The following is a 23,907-nucleotide window of genomic DNA, read 5'->3' as shown; positions in this document are numbered from 1 at the left end:
TTAATTTGATGCCCGGTGCTACCCATGAAAAGGTTTGCTATCGGGAATGCAGAACGTCCGCTGCTACGAGCCAAGATTGGCTGGTTGGATCATTTGGCCAACGCGACCCATCAATTCTACACCGCCAATAACACGGGAGGACCTGGAATCAAGGTATTGTATAGACAAATTTCCTTTAAAGCCTGTGAGAAAGGGAAAAAATGATCTATTTCTGATCGATTTTCTTTCTTGAAACGCCACCATTTTAGTCGCGCTATGTGACGGCTCTCTACTTCACATTCAGCAGTTTGACTTCAGTGGGTTTTGGTAACGTTTCACCTACCACCGACTGCGAAAAGATCTTCACCATCTGCGTCATGCTGGTCGGATGTAAGCCACTGATAGTTTTTGCTGACTGTTTTAGTCGAATTTGTTTGGTGTCTCATCTCATTCGACTTTTGCTACTTTTTAGCACTGATGTACGCCAGCATCTTTGGCAACGTCAGTGCGATTATTCAGCGGCTTTACTCCGGCACGGCTCGCTATCACACACAGATGTTACGGGTCAAGGAGTTTATCAGATTTCACCAAGTGCCCAATCCTCTTCGTCAACGGCTCGAAGAATATTTCCAGGTTCTATGTTTTAGCCAAACTATACTTAACCCTTCTACATTTTTATAATTTGTTCCTTCACATTGACCGGTCAGAAAGAAAATGTTGCTTAGGCAATGCTTCTTTATAGAGTGGGGTACAAGTCCAAGTGAATTAAAAAAAACTAATTGATAAAATTTGATTGTAGCACGCGTGGACGTACACAAATGGCATTGACTTGAATCTAGTCCTGAAAGGCTTTCCCGAAGGACTACAGGCCGATATGTGCCTCCATCTCAACCGACACTTGCTCAATGACTGTCCGGCCTTTCAAGGTGCTTCGCCCGGCTGCCTCAGGTATCATGGGTGTCCTTCTTGAGCTGTAGTTTTCATTTCGTTATAAGTTGATAGAGTACATTTGTGTAAATTTTTGTGGAAAATTAAGTAACGCCTCGTTTACTGTTGCAGGGCATTGTCGATGAAATTCAAGACAACTCACGCTCCGCCCGGCGACACTTTGGTCCACCGTGGCGACGTACTCAGTTCCCTGCATTTCATCTCGCGGGGATCCATCGAAATTCTAAAAGATGACATCGTCATGGCCATTCTCGGTAGGGCATTAGCGACTGGCCAGTACAATTAAAAAACAACAAAAAAAACTAAAAAGTTTATGCTAATCAATAACATTGCAATGCGCAACAGGCAAAGATGACATCTTTGGTGAAAACCCGTGCATCTACCCAACTATTGGCAAATCATCGTGTAACATTAGGGCGCTTACCTATTGTGACCTGCACAAAATCAGCCGTGACGATCTCTTGGACGTACTGGAACTTTATCCAGAATTTGCCGAATCCTTCTCTGCCAATTTAGAGCTCACCTTCATTCTTAGAGATGTACGTAATAGCCAAAAAATTTTAGTTTGTCTGGCAGAGACTTCCGCTTTCATGGTTACCTTTTCTCCACCTCACAGGAAGAAACGGTGGGCTTGAACCCGGTCCGTAGGTACCAGCGCCTCTCGGGTTCGGCATCCCAAGATCACGAAGGTGACGTAAGAAAACACGCTTTCCGACCGCCAAGATTCCGCAAATCGCACAGAAACAGGTGCTCTGAACGAGACGAAGAAAATCTTGATAATTATGACGAGGATGATGAGGATCACGATGAGTCCTCAACGTTTGCCAAGAATAATACAGATTTAGGCAATCCAGTTGTCGCCGTTGTCTCACAAACTATTCAGCAGTCCAAAGACGTTAATGACACAGAGAACACGGGAGAATCGTCGACGCAGAAAGCTTCGGACACACCACTACACTTCAGCTCAGGTTTTACTGCTTCAGAAGGCCATCCTCAATCAATGAATCAGATCAATAACCGCATCGATCATTTATCAAGGTAAAATAACAGAAAATCAATGGAATAATGTAAAAATACGTAACGGTGCTTTGCACACTGTCTGCTCTCCTTTTTTTCACAGGCAACTAGAGCAATTAGAGTATCGCATGGTACGAGATATTGGACAAATTTTGGCTCTGCTTCAGCAACAAAACCCAATTCGCGGAGGAGTTCCTGTGTCGGAATGCAGTCCTGGAGTTCTCGAGTCGCCGTCCGGGCAACAACAGCAAAAAACGTTAGATGTAGAACGTCCTAAAGTAAATTTCATGGAGACACGCAGCTCTTGCAGCTTGCCGACCGTTGCCGAATCACGAGCCGAATCGCGCGGTGATTCATGGCAACCTGCCAAGGGCCTTTCCACTCAGCGGAGCCTGGATTCGGCCAGCAAGTAAAACAAAAGAAACGATAAAAATATAGTAGAACGCGTTAAAAAATTGACCCGTCTTCCTTTTTTTAGTCCAAGGTCTGCAGGGGAAAGTAATACATGCCGGACACGGAAAACAGCATTCCGAACTACTCAGTGGCATCCTTCGCAAGCCAGATCGCTTACCTACGATCCGTCCACACAGACATTTGGTAATAATTTCCGAGACGTAAACGGTGAATTTTGCACCTTGAATAAATAGATTGGAATGCACAGCTGAACCTGATCGCAGCGAATCGATCAGCATGGAACCCAGTTCGGTAGTACGATGGTCCGGTGCTTCAACTTCCGTCTCGACCTCAAGACCAACGTCTTCCGGGTCATCTTCAGCTGTTCCAGTTCCTAGATCACCAAGTGGCGGCGGCAGCAGCTGCTGGGGGGATGTAGAAGCCGTTGCGCAAGCTCCATTAGCACGGCTAGAATCGTCCGAGGAAATTGTGTTCCCTAGTGTTGTCTGATACATAGACTGACTTCTTACTCGATCACAGCATCAGCAACGATATATTCAGCGCATTTCACATCGGTTACTTCACTTTAGGCATCTTCAGTGGCACGATCAGCTCACTTTCTTTCCCTTTCATCACACTTCTTTCTCTCCCGTCTCACTTTTTTTTTCACTCTCATTTATGCGTACCCACATACGTGGTTTGTTATACAGAAACGACATGGTACAGCAGATCTAGTGAAATTTTGGCATTTCTTCTGACCCACGAAACACATGGATGGGAATGCCGACGCGCAATGTGTCTTATAGCCATTAAAATCCAATTTTGGGCTCCTGTTTGCTCTCTGTCGCCCTACAATGCGTTAATCGTCTATTATCATCGAAGGCGACGTCAGTGTAGGCGGAATAATACTCTTTGTGAATTCTCAGTTTACCTCCAGAGATCTTGTTTCGTTCTGCGGTTATACTATGATCTTTTTGTAAATATTTCTCTCTACACTACTATTCCACATCAGTCGTACGACAGTAGCGCATGCAGCCCACAGCTTGATCTAGAATGGCCTAATATGGAATAGCCTGTATGGATGGACGGTAATTGAACCGGAATAGCCTAATCGCCCATGCCGCCAGAAACAAACAAACAAAATCGCAAAGTTTTAATTTTCTTCGTCTTTGTATTATCCCTCGCAAAAGTCTGTGTTTTTGCATCGAATAATTTTAAACATGAGCAATTTTTGACACATCGTTTTGTACTGACGGACAAATCCGAATGATCGATTGAAAATCTCGGTCAATGCTTCTTTTGTCAAATCATGGAATGTGCAAACAAAGTTCGTAAATCTTTTTCAATCCAGATCTCTGAAAGCTTGCGAACTTTCCATTCAACCGTAATAGTGAGTAAAAGAAGACAGCTAAGACCCGGATTTGTTCTTCTACAGTCCAACCTCTTTCGCACTTTGACGCTGTAGCGAGAAAATACATAGAAGCCGACCTAGAAATTCGTGGTGATATCAGTGAATAATAATAAAAAAAAAGAGCAGTGCAGCTGTTCCCCGTAAATCCAAAAACAAAAAATCCCCTAACTTACTGAAGTTGCTTCAAGGACTTCCAAATATTTGCGAATCATGTCGAAGAGCGCTGTACAAGCAAGTAATATGAATATCATAGTGATTTCAATGATTCTTATTCATTTTTAAAACCTGTTGAGCTATTCGTTTTTTACCTCAACTTCGACTGTTACTCTGTATTTTTGAATGTTCTGTATGATATCTAGTCATACCTTACCGTTTGATAATGCAATCTTTTCCTCTTTATTCTGCAAGAATTACGATCGAATCTGGCGACCAGAAATATACATTTTCTGATTGTTACACATGAGTTGTAATATCGTGGGCATTACATGCAATGTCTTGGGCGGCTAAACTGCCTGAATAAGAAGACTGTGTTATCTAATATTTTTCTCAATTTCTAGGTATTCTTTCTAAGTGAAGTTGAAATAAGGAGGATTTTGAATATCTGGTCAGATTTGGCAAAACTTAATCGGTTGTAGAGTTATGAATAAAATGATGGGAACAACTAATTTGACGATTTCCATTTCTAACGCCCTACCATCGAAACTACAAGTCTCATTTTAAAAAGAACCTCATTTTCTTTATCCTCGTTTGATTGTTAGTAGGAATCAAGTGTTTTTGGCTCATGTTAGTATTTGAGCCAAAATCGCAAAAGTAAGAAGGCTATACCCTTTGCTGTTTTTCAAAATCTCAGAAAATGGGACATGTCTCAGAATTGAACAAAACTAACCCATTTTGATCGAAATTCAACGAGGATTTTGAATATCTGGTCAGATTTGGCAAAACTTAATCGGTTGTAGAGTTATGAATAAAATGATGGGAACAACTAATTTGACGATTTCCATTTCTAACGCCCTACCATCGAAACTACAAGTCTCATTTTAAAAAGAACCTCATTTTCTTTATCCTCGTTTAATTTTTATTAGAAATCAAGTGTTTTTGGCTCATGTTAGGATTTGAGCCAAAATCGCAAAAGTAGGAAGGCTATACCCTTTGCTGTTTTTCAAAATCTCAGAAAATGGGACATGTCTCAGAATTGAACAAAACTAACCCATTTTGATCAAAATTCAACGAGGATTTTGAATATCTGGTCAGATTTGGCAAAACTTAATCGGTTGTAGAGTTATGAATAAAATGATGGGAACAACTAATTTGACGATTTCCATTTCTAACGCCCTACCATCGAAACTACAAGTCTCATTTTAAAAAGAACCTCATTTTCTTTATCCTCGTTTGATTGTTAGTAGGAATCAAGTGTTTTTGGCTCATGTTAGTATTTGAGCCAAAATCGCAAAAGTAAGAAGGCTATACCCTTTGCTGTTTTTCAAAATCTCAGAAAATGGGACATGTCTCAGAATTGAACAAAACTAACCCATTTTGATCGAAATTCAACGAGGATTTTGAATATCTGGTCAGATTTGGCAAAACTTAATCGGTTGTAGAGTTATGAATAAAATGATGGGAACAACTAATTTGACGATTTCCATTTCTAACGCCCTACCATCGAAACTACAAGTCTCATTTTAAAAAGAACCTCATTTTCTTTATCCTCGTTTAATTTTTATTAGAAATCAAGTGTTTTTGGCTCATGTTAGGATTTGAGCCAAAATCGCAAAAGTAGGAAGGCTATACCCTTTGCTGTTTTTCAAAATCTCAGAAAATGGGACATGTCTCAGAATTGAACAAAACTAACCCATTTTGATCGAAATTCAACGAGGATTTTGAATATCTGGTCAGATTTGGCAAAACTTAATCGGTTGTAGAGTTATGAATAAAATGATGGGAACAACTAATTTGACGATTTCCATTTCTAACGCCCTACCATCGAAACTACAAGTCTCATTTTAAAAAGAACATTATCCTCGTTTAATTTTTATTAGAAATCAAGTGTTTTTGGCTCATGTTAGGATTTGAGCCAAAATCGCAAAAGTAGGAAGGCTGTACCCTTTGCTGTTTTTCAAAATCTCAGAAAATGGGACATGTCTCAGAATTGAACAAAACTAACCCATTTTGATCGAAATTCAACGAGGATTTTGAATATCTGGTCAGATTTGGCAAAACTTAATCGGTTGTAGAGTTATGAATAAAATGATGGGAACAACTAATTTGACGATTTCCATTTCTAACGCCCTACCATCGAAACTACAAGTCTCATTTTAAAAAGAACCTCATTTTCTTTATCCTCGTTTAATTTTTATTAGAAATCAAGTGTTTTTGGCTCATGTTAGGATTTGAGCCAAAATCGCAAAAGTAGGAAGGCTATACCCTTTGCTGTTTTTCAAAATCTCAGAAAATGGGACATGTCTCAGAATTGAACAAAACTAACCCATTTTGATCGAAATTCAACGAGGATTTTGAATATCTGGTCAGATTTGGCAAAACTTAATCGGTTGTAGAGTTATGAATAAAATGATGGGAACAACTAATTTGACGATTTCCATTTCTTACGCCCTACCATCGAAACTACAAGTCTCGTTTTAAAAAGAACCTCATTTTCTTTATCCTCGTTTAATTTTTATTAGAAATCAAGTGTTTTTGGCTCATGTTAGGATTTGAGCCAAAATCGCAAAAGTAGGAAGGCTATATACCCTTTGCTGTTTTTCAAAATCTCAGAAAATGGGACATGTCTCAGAATTGAACAAAACTAACCCATTTTGATCGAAATTCAACGAGGATTTTCAATATCTGGTCAGATTTGGCAAAACTTAATCGGTTGTAGAGTTATGAATAAAATGATGGGAACAACTAATTTGACGATTTCCATTTCTAACGCCCTACCATCGAAACTACAAGTCTCATTTTAAAAAGAACCTCATTTTCTTTATCCTCGTTTAATTTTTATTAGAAATCAAGTGTTTTTGGCTCATGTTAGGATTTGAGCCAAAATCGCAAAAGTAGGAAGGCTATACCCTTTGCTGTTTTTCAAAATCTCAGAAAATGGGACATGTCTCAGAATTGAACAAAACTAACCCATTTTGATCAAAATTCAACGAGGATTTTGAATATCTGGTCAGATTTGGCAAAACTTAATCGGTTGTAGAGTTATGAATAAAATGATGGGAACAACTAATTTGACGATTTCCATTTCTAACGCCCTACCATCGAAACTACAAGTCTCATTTTAAAAAGAACCTCATTTTCTTTATCCTCGTTTAATTTTTATTAGAAATCAAGTGTTTTTGGCTCATGTTAGGATTTGAGCCAAAATCGCAAAAATAGGAAGGCTATACCCTTTGCTGTTTTTCAAAATCTCAGAAAATGGGACATGTCTCAGAATTGAACAAAACTAACCCATTTTGATCGAAATTCAACGAGGATTTTGAATATCTGGTCAGATTTGGCAAAACTTAATCGGTTGTAGAGTTATGAATAAAATGATGGGAACAACTAATTTGACGATTTCCATTTCTAACGCCCTACCATCGAAACTACAAGTCTCGTTTTAAAAAGAACCTCATTTTCTTTATCCTCGTTTAATTTTTATTAGAAATCAAGTGTTTTTGGCTCATGTTAGGATTTGAGCCAAAATCGCAAAAGTAGGAAGGCTATATACCCTTTGCTGTTTTTCAAAATCTCAGAAAATGGGACATGTCTCAGAATTGAACAAAACTAACCCATTTTGATCGAAATTCAACGAGGATTTTCAATATCTGGTCAGATTTGGCAAAACTTAATCGGTTGTAGAGTTATGAATAAAATGATGGGAACAACTAATTTGACGATTTCCATTTCTAACGCCCTACCATCGAAACTACAAGTCTCATTTTAAAAAGAACCTCATTTTCTTTATCCTCGTTTAATTTTTATTAGAAATCAAGTGTTTTTGGCTCATGTTAGGATTTGAGCCAAAATCGCAAAAGTAGGAAGGCTATACCCTTTGCTGTTTTTCAAAATCTCAGAAAATGGGACATGTCTCAGAATTGAACAAAACTAACCCATTTTGATCGAAATTCAACGAGGATTTTGAATATCTGGTCAGATTTGGCAAAACTTAATCGGTTGTAGAGTTATGAATAAAATGATGGGAACAACTAATTTGACGATTTCCATTTCTTACGCCCTACCATCGAAACTACAAGTCTCGTTTTAAAAAGAACCTCATTTTCTTTATCCTCGTTTAATTTTTATTAGAAATCAAGTGTTTTTGGCTCATGTTAGGATTTGAGCCAAAATCGCAAAAGTAGGAAGGCTATATACCCTTTGCTGTTTTTCAAAATCTCAGAAAATGGGACATGTCTCAGAATTGAACAAAACTAACCCATTTTGATCGAAATTCAACGAGGATTTTGAATATCTGGTCAGATTTGGCAAAACTTAATCGGTTGTAGAGTTATGAATAAAATGATGGGAACAACTAATTTGACGATTTCCATTTCTAACGCCCTACCATCGAAACTACAAGTCTCATTTTAAAAAGAACCTCATTTTCTTTATCCTCGTTTAATTTTTATTAGAAATCAAGTGTTTTTGGCTCATGTTAGGATTTGAGCCAAAATCGCAAAAGTAGGAAGGCTATACCCTTTGCTGTTTTTCAAAATCTCAGAAAATGGGACATGTCTCAGAATTGAACAAAACTAACCCATTTTGATCGAAATTCAACGAGGATTTTGAATATCTGGTCAGATTTGGCAAAACTTAATCGGTTGTAGAGTTATGAATAAAATGATGGGAACAACTAATTTGACGATTTCCATTTCTAACGCCCTACCATCGAAACTACAAGTCTCGTTTTAAAAAGAACCTCATTTTCTTTATCCTCGTTTAATTTTTATTAGAAATCAAGTGTTTTTGGCTCATGTTAGGATTTGAGCCAAAATCGCAAAAGTAGGAAGGCTATATACCCTTTGCTGTTTTTCAAAATCTCAGAAAATGGGACATGTCTCAGAATTGAACAAAACTAACCCATTTTGATCGAAATTCAACGAGGATTTTGAATATCTGGTCAGATTTGGCAAAACTTAATCGGTTGTAGAGTTATGAATAAAATGATGGGAACAACTAATTTGACGATTTCCATTTCTAACGCCCTACCATCGAAACTACAAGTCTCGTTTTAAAAAGAACCTCATTTTCTTTATCCTCGTTTAATTTTTATTAGAAATCAAGTGTTTTTGGCTCATGTTAGGATTTGAGCCAAAATCGCAAAAGTAGGAAGGCTATACCCTTTGCTGTTTTTCAAAATCTCAGAAAATGGGACATGTCTCAGAATTGAACAAAACTAACCCATTTTGATCGAAATTCAACGAGGATTTTGAATATCTGGTCAGATTTGGCAAAACTTAATCGGTTGTAGAGTTATGAATAAAATGATGGGAACAACTAATTTGACGATTTCCATTTCTAACGCCCTAACATCGAAACTACAAGTCTCATTTTAAAAAGAACCTCATTTTCTTTATCCTCGTTTAATTTTTATTAGAAATCAAGTGTTTTTGGCTCATGTTAGGATTTGAGCCAAAATCGCAAAAGTAGGAAGGCTATACCCTTTGCTGTTTTTCAAAATCTCAGAAAATGGGACATGTCTCAGAATTGAACAAAACTAACCCATTTTGATCGAAATTCAACGAGGATTTTGAATATCTGGTCAGATTTGGCAAAACTTAATCGGTTGTAGAGTTATGAATAAAATGATGGGAACAACTAATTTGACGATTTCCATTTCTAACGCCCTATCATCGAAACTACAAGTCTCATTTTAAAAAGAACCTCATTTTCTTTATCCTCGTTTAATTTTTATTAGAAATCAAGTGTTTTTGGCTCATGTTAGGATTTGAGCCAAAATCGCAAAAGTAGGAAGGCTATACCCTTTGCTGTTTTTCAAAATCTCAGAAAATGGGACATGTCTCAGAATTGAACAAAACTAACCCATTTTGATCGAAATTCAACGAGGATTTTGAATATCTGGTCAGATTTGGCAAAACTTAATCGGTTGTAGAGTTATGAATAAAATGATGGGAACAACTAATTTGACGATTTCCATTTCTAACGCCCTACCATCGAAACTACAAGTCTCGTTTTAAAAAGAACCTCATTTTCTTTATCCTCGTTTAATTTTTATTAGAAATCAAGTGTTTTTGGCTCATGTTAGGATTTGAGCCAAAATCGCAAAAGTAGGAAGGCTATATACCCTTTGCTGTTTTTCAAAATCTCAGAAAATGGGACATGTCTCAGAATTGAACAAAACTAACCCATTTTGATCGAAATTCAACGAGGATTTTGAATATCTGGTCAGATTTGGCAAAACTTAATCGGTTGTAGAGTTATGAATAAAATGATGGGAACAACTAATTTGACGATTTCCATTTCTAACGCCCTACCATCGAAACTACAAGTCTCATTTTAAAAAGAACCTCATTTTCTTTATCCTCGTTTAATTTTTATTAGAAATCAAGTGTTTTTGGCTCATGCTAGGATTTGAGCCAAAATCGCAAAAGTAGGAAGGCTATACCCTTTGCTGTTTTTCAAAATCTCAGAAAATGGGACATGTCTCAGAATTGAACAAAACTAACCCATTTTGATCGAAATTCAACGAGGATTTTCAATATCAGGTCAGATTTGCCAAAACTTAATCGGTTGTAGAGTTATGAATAAAATGATGGGAACAACTAATTTGACGATTTCCATTTCTAACGCCCTATCATCGAAACTACAAGTCTCATTTTAAAAAGAACCTCATTTTCTTTATCCTCGTTTAATTTTTATTAGAAATCAAGTGTTTTTGGCTCATGTTAGGATTTGAGCCAAAATCGCAAAAATAGGGGAAGGCTATACCCTTTGCTGTTTTTCAAAATCTCAGAAAATGGGACATGTCTCAGAATTGAACAAAACTAACCCATTTTGATCGAAATTCAACGAGGATTTTCAATATCTGGTCAGATTTGGCAAAACTTAATCGGTTGTAGAGTTATGAATAAAATGATGGGAACAACTAATTTGACGATTTCCATTTCTAACGCCCTACCATCGAAACTACAAGTCTCATTTTAAAAAGAACCTCATTTTCTTTATCCTCGTTTAATTTTTATTAGAAATCAAGTGTTTTTGGCTCATGTTAGGATTTGAGCCAAAATCGCAAAAGTAGGAAGGCTATACCCTTTGCTGTTTTTCAAAATCTCAGAAAATGGGACATGTCTCAGAATTGAACAAAACTAACCCATTTTGATCGAAATTCAACGAGGATTTTCCATATCTGGTCAGATTTGGCAAAACTTAATCGGTTGTAGAGTTATGAATAAAATGATGGAAACAACTAATTTGACGATTTCCATTTCTAACGCCCTACCATCGAAACTACAAGTCTCATTTTAAAAAGAACCTCATTTTCTTTATCCTCGTTTAATTTTTATTAGAAATCAAGTGTTTTTGGCTCATGTTAGGATTTGAGCCAAAATCGCAAAAGTAGGAAGGCTATACCCTTTGCTGTTTTTCAAAATCTCAGAAAATGGGACATGTCTCAGAATTGAACAAAACTAACCCATTTTGATCGAAATTCAACGAGGATTTTCAATATCAGGTCAGATTTGCCAAAACTTAATCGGTTGTAGAGTTATGAATAAAATGATGGGAACAACTAATTTGACGATTTCCATTTCTAACGCCCTACCATCGAAACTACAAGTCTCATTTTAAAAAGAACCTCATTTTCTTTTTCCTCGTTTAATTTTAGTAGGATTCAAGTGTTTTTGGCTCATGTTAGGATTTGAGCCAAAATCGCAAAAGTAAGAAGGCTATACCCTTTGCTGTTTTTCAAAATCTCAGAAAATGGGACATGTCTCAGAATTGAACAAAACTAACCCATTTTGATCGAAATTCAACGAGGATTTTCCATATCTGGTCAGATTTGGCAAAACTTAATCGGTTGTAGAGTTATGAATAAAATGATGGGAACAACTAATTTGACGATTTCCATTTCTAACGCCCTACCATCGAAACTACAAGTCTCATTTTAAAAAGAACCTAATTTTCTTTATCCTCGTTTGATTGTTAGTAGGAATCAAGTGTTTTTGGCTCATGTTAGGATTTGAGCCAAAATCGCAAAAGTAAGAAGGCTATACCCTTTGCTGTTTTTCAAAATCTCAGAAAATGGGACATGTCTCAGAATTGAACAAAACTAACCCATTTTGATCGAAATTCAACGAGGATTTTCCATATCTGGTCAGATTTGGCAAAACTTAATCGGTTGTAGAGTTATGAATAAAATGATGGGAACAACTAATTTGACGATTTCCATTTCTAACGCCCTACCATCGAAACTACAAGTCTCATTTTAAAAAGAACCTAATTTTCTTTATCCTCGTTTGATTGTTAGTAGGAATCAAGTGTTTTTGGCTCATGTTAGGATTTGAGCCAAAATCGCAAAAGTAAGAAGGCTATACCCTTTGCTGTTTTTCAAAATCTCAGAAAATGGGACATGTCTCAGAATTGAACAAAACTAACCCATTTTGATCGAAATTCAACGAGGATTTTAAATATCTGGTCAGATTTTTGCGAAATCTAATTGGATTGAGGGTGTTTCGCAAATTTTTTTGTTTTAGTTCAAAATGATTTTCTCGATACTCGCGATACTTATAACTATAAGTAGGAATCCAGTGTTTTTAGCTCACGTTCGGCAATCAGCAACCTTTTATAATGGGTATCATAAACAAGTATATCATAAACATAAGGCCCTTTTTTTGGTTATCTTTTTGGTGTTGTCTAACCACAATTAAATAGTAACCGTGAAAGCAGTTTGAAGTTAATGGTGTGTATGTTGCATATCGTTACAGCTGTGCAACATTTTCCTCCCAAAAGCTGACTAAAACTAGTTGGTTTTATCAGTATGATTACGAATTTCGACAGACATGCTAACCACAGATTGGCATTCATTATCACATGTGAGCAAAGAAAACGAACACATTCTCTATTGATAACTAATCACAAACGGATTCTTAAGGGGCAGTTGAAGATCTTTGATGAACAAAACTCGACTGATTCTGTTAAACATAAAACTAGGATGTGGAAATCCATTCACAGTTACAACACTAACGGGACTACTTAAACCAAGAATAGTAACATCCCGCACGGAGGAAGAGGTTTCGTCATTTTTCCAATTGATTACAGCTGATTTAATCGTGCTAGAAGAAGCCACGAACTGTATGAGATTAAAACGAGACAAAACATACGCGTCAATCATTTCACCATCGTCGCAATAAAGATCCCCAATAGCTTGTTTCGTTTCGTTTAGTGTCACCAGTAAATCGAAAGGCTTAACACGGGTCAGCGCCGTGGTTACATCTGGCGCCTGAGTGGGTAGGATGTACCCACCTCTAAGTAATATCGGTATAGTATCGAGGGGAGCGGGGAGGACAGTCCACTTCCCACCGAAGGAAATTAACTCTAAATTATAGAAATCATACCAAAGACTACGAGGTAGATAAGCTTCGACAACCTCAGTAGACTCGGTTAACACAGGAACGATCATGAGGCCTCCACCCCAGAGAAACTGCGTATCAATGGCGTATGTTTGGTGGTCGAGCGGGAATTCGAAAAACAGTGGGCGGGCTACAGTATCACCATGAGCATGGGCATGCCAGAAGAGTGTGTATAAGTAAGGTAATAACATGTATCGGATCATCAGAGCCTTCCTTGATGCTTCTACGACGGCTGGACCTAAGGCAACGGGATCTTGGTCAATACCGTCGTCGGTGTTGTGATTCCGGGAGAAAGGATAAAAAGCGCCCAATTCCATCCAGCGTTGGCAAAGCGCTACCGTAGTATTACCGTTAAATCCACAGATGTCCGCCCCCACCAACGGAATACCAAACCTAAAGGTATTTGTCCAATGAATCGCTGTAAAGAAATTTTCTCCGGCGGCTTCCATACGTACATGTTATAGTTCAAAATGCTAGTGATGCTCCGTCGCAAATTAGGCCAGTCAGATACAACATCACCACTCCAGTGTCCTCCAAAATGACCTTGGCCAGGAAAAGTCGATCTTGATATGATGAAAGGGCGCTTTCCTGTTATTTGTTTCAAAGCAAAGTTCGTGACCATTGTTTCTGTGAGGCCATATAAATTGTGGACGTCGTAGTGAAGTCCACCGAATCTGATGCAAACGTAACATTAAAAATAATGCTGACAGCAATAATAATAACAATGGAAATACACTCTTACTGTCCAGCTGACATGCACAAAGTAAGAAAGCATAGTTTATTTCCAACGACAGTCGGAGTATAGGGTGGATTATCCCATTGGGTAGCTGGGCAACCATCAATAGTGCCAGAATAAAAATTTGAGGGCTCATTCATATCAATCCATGCACCATCAAAGGAAACCTGTCAGTCAATATGACTTGGAAACGAAAGCCTCAAATTAAAGAGATTTATAATTATACCTCGTCGTGAAATGCTTTTAACTGATTGGTCCAGTATTCAGTTGCGTTTGGATGAGTGAAATCGGGCCAAACGGTGGAAACAGTGTTCCATACTTTTCCTACAAACGGTGGCGCACCTGGCTCCGCTGAGTTCTTGACGAAAACATCCATTTCAATACCTTGATCATAAGGTGGATATTCTGACACAAGTTCTGCGTTGCTAATACCGGGATCTATTAGCGGAACATAATGCATTCCAACTGCATGCACTTCGTGAACAAAATCTGGCAATCCAGAGAACTTATTCCGATCATACGTAAAATCTTTCGCTGTGTCCATGTAATCCAGATCGTTCCATTGTACATCGAAAGGAATGCCAGCTGCTCGAGTACGTTCCCAAATTTCTCGTGTTCTATTCAGCGAGCCATAGTTGTATCGGCAGAGGTGAAAACCCAATCCCCAATAAGGTGGCATTGCTGGACGACCTATTACTTCAGTGTACTGTTGAATAACCTAATTTTTTTTAAATGTATTAATTTTAAAAATCAAAACAATTTAATTGTTAAACAAAACTATACCTCACTGGGTGTTGGTCCAAGAAAGAAATAGAAATCAAGTATACCCCCAAGTGCGCGGAAGGTAATGGCCGGTGTTGGTTGTAATATCACTTCCATGGGGTCACTGTTCTTCAGAAATACACCGTGACTCATCCCGCCATTTTCCATGACAAGATAAAAAGGATGAGAACCGTAGAGATTTCTTCCCTTATCGGGAACTATGTCGTGATTGAATAGGGAAAAGCGCTGCCAGTTAGTGCTATGGCGGAACGAATCTTGATGTTCTCCCAATCCATAGATGTTACCAGACGGTAAAAAGCTGGATATTTGCAAAAACTGGTTGGCGAAAATAAAACCTCCGACGCCGACTGTTGTAAAGATTACCTGTTTCCAAAATCAACTGTTTAGCAAAAATGCATCCGGATTATAATTTCATAGAATACAATTCACCTCTCGATTTTCCTTTCTAGAAATACTGAATCCTGTTGTATCCGAGTTGATGGAGAATTTGTAATCGTAGTCATTTACAGGCAGGAATGTGTCATCAGTTTGTAGGCTGTTTAGTACGTTGATTTCATATCGCTTATTTTCTGCATCCATTATCTTAACTCGCAAACGGCTTCGTGTCTCAAAAGTCGCTATCAGCTTTAATAAAGGTATATCTTCAGGGTAACCGGAATAACCAATTTGCTCAAGGTATCCAACCTATATTATTTTTAGGGTAGTCAATCATTACAAAATATTACGAATCCAATTTCCTACCACTCCATTGACGCCACTGTTGTTCAAATGTGTGACGTTTACAAAGGAATACAGTGCGTAGTTAGCCGGATAGTAACAGAAGGGCACTGATTGCTTGTCTGTGAAAGACCAGCAACAACCTCTTTTCAAGCATAGGTGTTCTTCAGCATATCCTTGGGGGAAACAGTCAAATTTCAGTTCATCCTCAACATCATAAGGACAGCTAGAGCTTGCTTTGTCAGTCCTAATAAAGAAACCAATTACATTGTTTGTTTTTTTCCAAGTTACAACATTGGCAATTTAAAAAAGTTAGTGCTTACACTTTGTTTAAAAAATCTGTTGTTTTTGATTGAGTAACTGCCACTTTCAGCCTTCCTTGCCACCACTGGCAATAATCCCAATCTACGAAAGAGAGCATTCATTGAAATTTAAAAGATCTAGTATTAGGTATTTACTCATCATCACTATATTGTATGATATAATAAAGAAGAAAAATGTGCTAACCCTGTGATACACTTATCCATAAAATGATGAGAAAAATTCCCAAGGGAAGAAACAGTGTCCACAAAATCCAAACAGGGAGAATTCCAGCTTGATGACCATAAATTCAGGAAAAAAAAAAACAGATATAAAATGGTTTGTTAAAAAAACGTTTACATCTTTTACATTTTACAGGTTTTTCGGTAACAGGCAGGTCTTTTTGTTTTACATTTGATTTCAAAAGACAATCAGAGATTTCACCATAAACACTTTGATTGCTTTCCCATTTTTCACTCTCATAGAACCCAAGCTTCATTCTGCAAAGGAACACAAAGTAGATCAGTTGCTGTGCGCACTAATAGTGCGTTTTTAAAGTTCAGATGGATGACAATACTAAAAGAATAAAGTTTCTTCCCCTCCTGCTTGTACGTAAACGCCCCTGTTTTTGTTTACGCTGCGTTTTCAGTGACATCTAGCGAACGGTGACACTCGTCTAGCAAGTATACATTTCACGGGATATCATTTACACATTTAATGGCCACAGAGATTCTTAAGAGCCACTTACCTGGAAAGGTATGACTCTCAGTTTTTCTACATCATGAAATATTTATTAATAACATAGCTCATACCGTACGTAACAACACATTTTGATGTTGCAAATTGCTTACTAGATAACTGTGGTACGAATGCTTAGCTGTAACTTTTCACGCAAGTACAGTACCAGTTTCACCATTCAACATTTAGGACACGCACAAAAAAAAAAAAAAAAACTTCTCGCATTGCGTAGATGAGCAATGAGAGGAAAATGGGGATTGGAGAACGTTTGTCTACGTAAATTCTAGCACTATGCTCACTCACATATGTCACTTTTGTAAACGATACACAATTCCAGGGCCAAGTTGCTAATTGCTGACTTCCAGAAACGATCAATCAATTAAATGAGTAATGGGTCCGCCCTGCAGGGATCGGTAGCGTAACGTTTCTTTGTGAATCAGAAAGGAATCATTTACTCTACGAATACAGCGGATACAGAAATTTTTCTTTCATTTAATGATTGACTGAGTAATTTATTGTTCAGTATAGAACTCATAGTCACTATGTAAGGAAATATGAAGTTCGACCTTCCATAGTAGTTGCGTCATAGAAAGCATTACTGGGGAAATTTTAGATCCGTTCCTTGCGTACATTTTTCAATCCATTCGTCGAATTGACTATTTAATCTCTCACCAAAATAGTTCTTCCAGTCGCCAATTTGACCTTGTAGTTATTTTCATGGAAGGCACAACAAACATGAAGGGTAAACATGTATCAGAAGTGTGATGCACAACTTGGTGTATACCTTTTCGTATAAAATTGCCATCTTTCTTGAAATAACCCGCCTCTTGCAGTTCTTGTGCGTTTACGGATGGATTAACTTTAAAATTATCGAATTTCAAATGAATGGCTAAAGCACTGATTTGATCAACTGTCAGTTCTTCTTTGCCAAGAAAACGGCAAATACGTTGAAGTTGGGCGGGAAGGTCCTAAAAATTCACCCATTAAATTCATTTTGAGTTATGACTAGTGTTATTATAGTACCATTTTTAAATCTTCATAGAAAAGAAACAGGAAATTTGGATGGTTCCGCATGTTCCAAGCATCAATCAAATTAGTCCAATATGGTGCGTACAAAACTAAAGATTTAAAAAGACTAAAACTTAAGAAACGATATGGAAATCGTACACTTGGCTGAAATAAATGCGTCCAAGTTCTCACCTTCATCACGGATAAAAAACTCGACAAATTCTTCCACCGTTAGGTTGGTGTTCATAATGGGATCAAGCAGGTGATGAAAATACCAGGACACAGCAACATCTTTACGAATAAAACTTTTACGTATTTAGCCATTCCTAGTTTTTAAACACCTCTACTGATATTTTCCCCAATTAAATACCTTTCGGATTCCGTGCGACATAAACAACTTTGCAGCTGTCGACTAAATTGGGTGGCAGATATGACAACGGTAAATGAGATTTGATATAACGAGGGGATGGCAAGGCGTCAATGTAGTTTGGTTCAATTATGATATCAGAAGACACAGACGACTCTGATTCCTTTTTTGACATTTCTAAAAACATTTTTAGACTATCCTCAGTTCCTAAAGTGCGATCTCTTTGATGAAAAAACAAACAATAATAACCAATTACAATCATAACAAAATAAATGGGAGGAGTACAATCGCTTACAGAAATGCGAATGGAATAAAGCCACTTACTCTAAAAATGGAACACGCTCACGAAGTAACTTTTTAGCACCTTGGAAGTCACAGTTATTGGCTATAAGCCAAACCATTTCCTGGGTCCAAGTTGTACCTGCATATGTGGAAATATATCTTCGGTTTATCTTCTTCGCGATTAGAAAATTATCGGTCCCCGAGAAGGCAAAAAGTGACGTGTTTTATTTTTTTATTTTTCCCTTACCTGATTTTGGGAAAGAAAGGATGAAGACATCTTCATTCCTCAGCTGAAAATTGAAATAAGTTTGCCAGTCTTTTTTGAAAAACAAAGGCATTAACAAGTTTCCAGGCTGACACCTCACAAAACCTTCGCTATAGCCGGGAAAGGCTGCGAGAAGTCTCGCTTTTGTCTCGCCACCCACAATATCAAAATTCAAAGTCATTTTCGCGGGATTAGGCTCTGAAAGGGGACTGTGCCGCAGAGAACCGAAGTAATTTTCACCAAGGGAGATGTCGCGGGATACGTTTTTCCTCGTGCTGTCCGCGGGACGCTGAACTCGAGACTGAATCAATATTGAGACTTTCAGAGAGGCTTGAGAACGTTGAACTTTGATACAAACCAGGCTACAGCGCCACCATGACCACAAAAGGCATTCTTGAGTAGCACTGCTGTTATCGATCTTGTCATTCTTGTAGAACGTTCAGAAAATGTTAATCTCACCCGACGCTTTTTCCTTACAAGGAAACATGAAAATTTTGCACGCTCCATCACACCACGGCTTTTTAAATTTAAGCAAAACATTTCCTCCACAAATAAACGGCATTTTGTTCCTTTAAACGCAATTTCTTCGTTTTTTGGGATAGAACAGTTATTTTCACTTCACATTTCCTTCAAGCCCTTAACCTGATGTAATGCCAGTTAAAAGCGTCACGCACGTGTCATTGCGATGCGCTTCTTTTTGTATCAACTACCGAACGTAAAGGATTAGAAAGTGGCAATCACAATGGAAATAAATGATTTGAAAGGATTCCTAACATTGCACCAGGATTTTCTAGGCATTGAAGTTTTATTGTTGTATTGACGGCAAACAAGAATAACCAAAACGCGAAAAAGAAAATCCTATAGTCGTTAATGTTCAGGATCGGCATCTTCGAATTGACCCATGTCGGATTCCATGTTTTCAGTTTCCCCATTATCATGATCTTTTGTAAAAATTACATGCAATGCAACAAATGAATAGTTGTCTAATATCCATAAGGAATTTCCCTACCATTGTCAGCTGATTCTCCTGCATCAAGGCAATATTCTCCTTCCTCAGTATCTTCAAAATCTCCTTCTATTTGAAGATTATATTCTAATAATGATAAATTATGAAAGATATAAGAAAGTACCATCAGAAACTGAATCATTAGGATCTGGGTGAAGTGTTTGACAGACTGTCATGGCATGGTACATGGCATCTAGAGTCCCCCGGTCTTCTGGGATGAATCTTACTTCAGACATTTCACTTGTTGACTCTTCATCACCAGAATCGTCATTTTCTAAAACTTCGTCTTTAAAAGAAAACTTTGAATTACATAAACTTGGAAATAACAGAAAGTATCTCAGATCATTTTCCAAATTCTAGTTAGGAAAACATGGAAAATCTTCATTACCAGGTTCATCTAGCCTGGAATCTAACATCAAGTACAAGCACTCTTGTGGAAATGCAGCAGGATCTTTCGAAACGGCATGCAGTGATATATGGGGATATTCCAGTGAAAATCCTTGACCAGATAAAGTACTAACCCACGACACTCGGCTAATTTTTTGGATCAATAAGAATATTAAATTTAATGAAAAGTTACACAGTTGATCACAGTTAGAAATAATAACCTTTCTGCAATGTATAATGTGCCTTGACCAAGGTCTCTTGTATTGATGAATGCTCCAGTATTAGGTTGGACTAATTTTATGCCTTCAGCAGGTGGGGGGAATGAGGAAAGTACAACCATTTTTCAGAAATTAAATTAACCACAGGTATCAACAATGGAACCAATGAATTCGAAATGAATTATAATTCGAATCACGCTGTCGGGAGCAACGTTTTAAAAAAGAGTAGACTGCTCCCTATTAAACTACCATCTAGCGACTACAATTAGAAGCCTTAACGTGTCACCTGATCCTTGTCTTGACAGCAAGTCACGAGTTCTGTCAGTTTCATCGGCTGTAGAAGACAAGATGAAAGCAACTTCAGCAATTGTCGGCATAGTTTGTCTATTTAACTCAGGTAATTTTGGTTCACAATTACATGGTGCAGCCTTTGTATTTTTACGTTTGTTTTATTCACAGTTTTGGCAAATGGAGAATTTAGCATCTTGCATAGTCCTAATGGAATCAACTTTAAGGGAGATGAGCAGCTGAACACAAGTGAATTGCCTAAGATTATTTCTACCGCAATGGGACATACAACCCCCTCTGTAAGCATTTCAGTTCATATTCAACTAGCTATGCTTTGATAATGCTATGTGAAAACAGAAAACTTGTCTTGCTGCTGTATTGAACACTTAGGTTGCACAAGCCTATAATAAAGTATTGATGTTTGTTTTGTCAGGGAGATTCATGGAATGGATTAACAATCCTAAATCCATTCAACTACCCAGATGTTACAATTTCCATTGTTGTCGAAGGTGTACAGAGCCTTCAGCTGAGTGAACCCAGATACCCACTAGAAATCGCCTCTGACCTTTATCAAGTGAAAAATGACTTCACTTCAATTTTAGGCCAAGTAGTATTTGATGAAAATGATGTGTATTCTGGTGACATCCAAGAAAAGTTAACTCTTCAGAAACTTGATAATAAAGATGTTGCAGTCTTAGAGTTTCTTAAAGATGTGGGTGTTTTGATGGATCTTAAACAAAAGGTAGTATTCTTAATTCTTAAATGGAAATATAACAGCAGACCTTTTAGTTCATCTTCTTGAAATTAGGTTCTATTAAAGTCTCCCTTGAAAACGGTTTGGATTCAGCTGAACGGTCTGGATGATATAGTCCGTGTATATGGTCGGGATTCTGAACAAGCAGTTGAAGCACTAACTGTTTTAAAATCTGCCCTCACGGAGTTGCAAGATGCTTTGGAAAGCACTTACGGAGACAGAGTATATATTCAAAGATAGCTGTTTTTTTGTTTTTTTATGTGCTGCATAAAACCAATTTTACTTTCCAGTTCATGCTTACTACCATCACAAATGAAAGACTTCGTCTTCGGGAAAAGAGGTCTACTTCTAACGCCAAAGAAAACAATGTACAGTATTACAATACCATAAACTAATGTAAATGGAAGGTTATCAAATTAAATTTAAACTTGTTCTAGGAGATGTATTGGAAATTGAATTTGTCAAAGCGCTATGGCAAAGATTATGCTTCCATCTTTAACATCCTTCTGTGGACGTCTGTGTTCCTGATTGCTGCTCTTATTTCTACCGCCGGTATATATTTGAATATCAAGCAGCCTCTTTTGGTCTCATGATTTAATGCTTTGAAATTTCTAGTGTTTATTTGCACGCTTGATCCCGGTCGTGATTCCATAATCTACCGAATGACAACGCAGCGCATCAAAAAAGAAAATTAGTACAATCACATTCCGGTTCTTTGTTGGCTTCCGCCTCTCATAATAATTTAGCATGTAAAAAAAATGTTACTGTGTTTGGTGTACATTTTCTAGCTTTCTTTGTTTTTGTCGTAGCCATAATTGGTCGTTTTGCGTGTGATTACACGGGTAAACGAAACCTTTGCGTTTCTGGTTGCAGTTCAACACACTTACGAGGTTCAAGAATCTGAATCGTATCTTGAACGTTAGTTTTGCGTTGCAACATTTCCTTATGCTTGTATAAGCGATTCTATTATAGAACTCACGCCATGTTTAGATCGCTCACTGCTTACTTTCACTTCGAAATAGATTTAGATAAGGAGATTCCTGTATGTCCAAGGAAGTTTAAGCCGAGAACCTATTTGGTTTGCAGTTTTTAGAAAGATGTATTTGTTATCCGTTAGATGCTCATACAATCCCTTGGGCTATGTCCTACTTTTGCGTATCGCATCATAATAACTCCTATGGGGTCATTTACGGCAATGTTTAAAATTTGTCTGTGCTCATAACAACTCAAGTACCTTGAGTAAGTAACAAAAAGAGGAATAATCGACCGCTACGGCATCAGTCATTGCTATCGGTAGAATATGTACTAAGCAATAAATCACAATTTTCTTTCGAATTCCCAGCACATTGACACAAATTTCTAATATTCTGGGAAAATATTCAAAACACGGCGGGTTTTTGCTTATCAACCGTTATTATAATCAACTCGAGACCGTGTTTCCCAAGTGGGTAGCTTCCATGTCAATTCCCTATCTAATTGAGGGTAGACAAAGAAGATGCTTTCTATTTAGCGCTTAGTTGCATCCTATTTTTCTGTTTCGCATTAAGCAGGGTATAGGGAGCTTAATGCTTGTTTTCTGCGCTATATACATCTCCAAACTCTGCTTTTTGTCAAGCCATAATAACAGTCTCGGTACGCTCCAAGACCTCTTTGCTGTAAGACAAAAATATTTCGCGAAACCGAACGAAGGAGAATGCGATTACGCCGAATGGTTTGATTTTTAAGATTTTCTGAAGGAAAGAAAGTTGAAGCTAAAAAAAATAATATTCTAAGGAAAATCCAATAAATAAATTCGAAAATAAAAACTTCGTGTTTTATTTAAAAGACTTTCAATGAAATATATTAATAAATAAAGAAAGTAACGAAGGAAAGGGCATGGGAAAGTCGAGTGTCATGATTGTCATTGGTCCGTGTAACAACATTTTGCGGTTTTCTCGGTGCCATAGCACGGAGAGAAGGATACATTCTGGGAAGTTTTATGGCAATGGCAACCTACGATCTATACAAAAAGTCACGGCAAATTGCCACGATTAAGGTGTGCGAGACTAAAAAACGGATGTAAATATGGAGTGCAAGGTGTATTATACCCAACTAGCTTTGCGGGTTAACCTGAACTAGAAACAAACGGTAAACCTGCCTTTAACCGGGTAAACACCGAAAGGGTGAAACACTTTCTGACTTACGTGCTTATTTTTGTCCGTTTCGTCCCAGTTCTTGGACTCACCTGATTACATCGGCCGTTGGTCAGGAATAACACATTCGGTGCACAGCCAATGCACGTGCATTAAAAAAGAATAACCAAACATGAAGGGAAGGGCTCATCAATTGTGATCTCGTTTGCTTAAACTAGTCCATACAGGAAACACTGGAGGCGAATGCTTTATGCCATTAGAGTCAAATCACATTACGGGAATCGAAAGCTGCTGTAGGAATCGATAAAAATGTGGACTGGTCTCCCGTCATCCCACATCACAGAGCTGGTTAACCAGATCCTACTTCAGGGAAAGTTCTTTCTCCGGCTGTACGTTTCTATGTAGGCGGTCGTTGAATTGTTAAGTAGCAAAAAGAGAGTCAGCAACTTTATTCTTTTTTATTTTCTTTGATTTTTGCTGTATCCCAGTCTTCATTGACATTTAGGGCAAAAACAAAAGCCTTCGGGATTGATTGCAAAGCCGTCCTGAAGCTTGCTCACGATGAGGAGGAATCCGACACATAGAAACTCATGTATACTGTTGTTGGTGAAA

At 37.7% G+C, this 23,907-nt stretch overlaps 5 protein-coding genes across 13 annotated transcripts in view; 2 read left to right on the top strand and 3 right to left on the bottom strand.

The window, feature by feature from the left end:
• Window positions 1-4,204, top strand: part of LOC116919110 (potassium voltage-gated channel subfamily H member 6) — an 88,152-nt gene extending 83,948 nt beyond the window's left edge. For 8 of the 9 annotated variants that reach the window (XM_045171403.1, XM_045171398.1, XM_045171394.1 and 5 more), the window contains 10 exons: window positions 33-153; window positions 249-369; window positions 452-612; window positions 779-927; window positions 1,039-1,181; window positions 1,273-1,466; window positions 1,544-1,965; window positions 2,048-2,353; window positions 2,423-2,541; window positions 2,606-4,204. In XM_045171403.1, the coding sequence (XP_045027338.1) occupies window positions 33-153; window positions 249-369; window positions 452-612; window positions 779-927; window positions 1,039-1,181; window positions 1,273-1,466; window positions 1,544-1,965; window positions 2,048-2,353; window positions 2,423-2,541; window positions 2,606-2,847 (1,978 nt within the window). In that variant the 3' untranslated portion in view covers window positions 2,848-4,204. Of the gene's footprint in view, window positions 1-32; window positions 154-248; window positions 370-451; window positions 613-778; window positions 928-1,038; window positions 1,182-1,272; window positions 1,467-1,543; window positions 1,966-2,047; window positions 2,354-2,422; window positions 2,542-2,591 lie in introns of all 9 variants that reach the window. The other variant, XM_045171401.1, reaches the window with a different exon arrangement.
• Window positions 4,205-12,631: 8,427 nt separating this feature from the next.
• On the bottom strand, window positions 12,632-16,474 carry LOC116919111 (lysosomal alpha-glucosidase). Its single transcript, XM_032924989.2, has 10 exons — window positions 16,220-16,474; window positions 16,058-16,144; window positions 15,874-15,955; window positions 15,575-15,797; window positions 15,263-15,517; window positions 14,834-15,196; window positions 14,277-14,768; window positions 14,057-14,217; window positions 13,770-13,988; window positions 12,632-13,707 (listed from the first exon to the last, which is right to left on the bottom strand). Exons 1-10 carry the CDS (start codon window positions 16,347-16,349, stop codon window positions 12,804-12,806), a joined length of 2,916 nt encoding a protein of 971 aa, XP_032780880.2. The 5' UTR covers window positions 16,350-16,474; the 3' UTR covers window positions 12,632-12,803.
• Window positions 16,475-17,079: 605 nt separating this feature from the next.
• On the bottom strand, window positions 17,080-18,824 carry LOC116919114 (sulfotransferase 1E1). The gene is made up of 7 exons (XM_032924993.2): window positions 18,493-18,824; window positions 18,288-18,384; window positions 17,967-18,184; window positions 17,789-17,887; window positions 17,612-17,706; window positions 17,373-17,556; window positions 17,080-17,290 (listed from the first exon to the last, which is right to left on the bottom strand). The coding sequence occupies exons 1-7, from the start codon at window positions 18,689-18,691 to the stop codon at window positions 17,184-17,186; spliced, it is 999 nt and encodes a 332-aa protein (XP_032780884.2). The 5' UTR covers window positions 18,692-18,824; the 3' UTR covers window positions 17,080-17,183.
• A 483-nt stretch (window positions 18,825-19,307) lies between these two features.
• On the bottom strand, window positions 19,308-20,372 carry LOC116919117 (methylosome subunit pICln). Its single transcript, XM_032924997.2, has 5 exons — window positions 20,125-20,372; window positions 19,905-20,050; window positions 19,641-19,802; window positions 19,520-19,585; window positions 19,308-19,451 (listed from the first exon to the last, which is right to left on the bottom strand). Exons 1-5 carry the CDS (start codon window positions 20,241-20,243, stop codon window positions 19,378-19,380), a joined length of 567 nt encoding a protein of 188 aa, XP_032780888.2. The 5' UTR covers window positions 20,244-20,372; the 3' UTR covers window positions 19,308-19,377.
• On the top strand, window positions 20,361-22,015 carry LOC116919115 (renin receptor). The gene is made up of 7 exons (XM_032924994.2): window positions 20,361-20,518; window positions 20,581-20,708; window positions 20,843-21,151; window positions 21,218-21,385; window positions 21,454-21,531; window positions 21,601-21,715; window positions 21,779-22,015. The coding sequence occupies exons 1-7, from the start codon at window positions 20,470-20,472 to the stop codon at window positions 21,856-21,858; spliced, it is 927 nt and encodes a 308-aa protein (XP_032780885.2). The 5' UTR covers window positions 20,361-20,469; the 3' UTR covers window positions 21,859-22,015.
• Window positions 22,016-23,907: the final 1,892 nt, after the last annotated feature.

This window comes from Daphnia magna, linkage group LG3 (assembly GCF_020631705.1).
Source record: "Daphnia magna isolate NIES linkage group LG3, ASM2063170v1.1, whole genome shotgun sequence".
Lineage (NCBI taxonomy): Eukaryota > Metazoa > Arthropoda > Branchiopoda > Diplostraca > Daphniidae > Daphnia > Daphnia magna.
The sequence above is the reverse complement of the archived record's forward strand: the minus strand, read 5'-3'. Positions and strand labels throughout refer to the sequence as shown.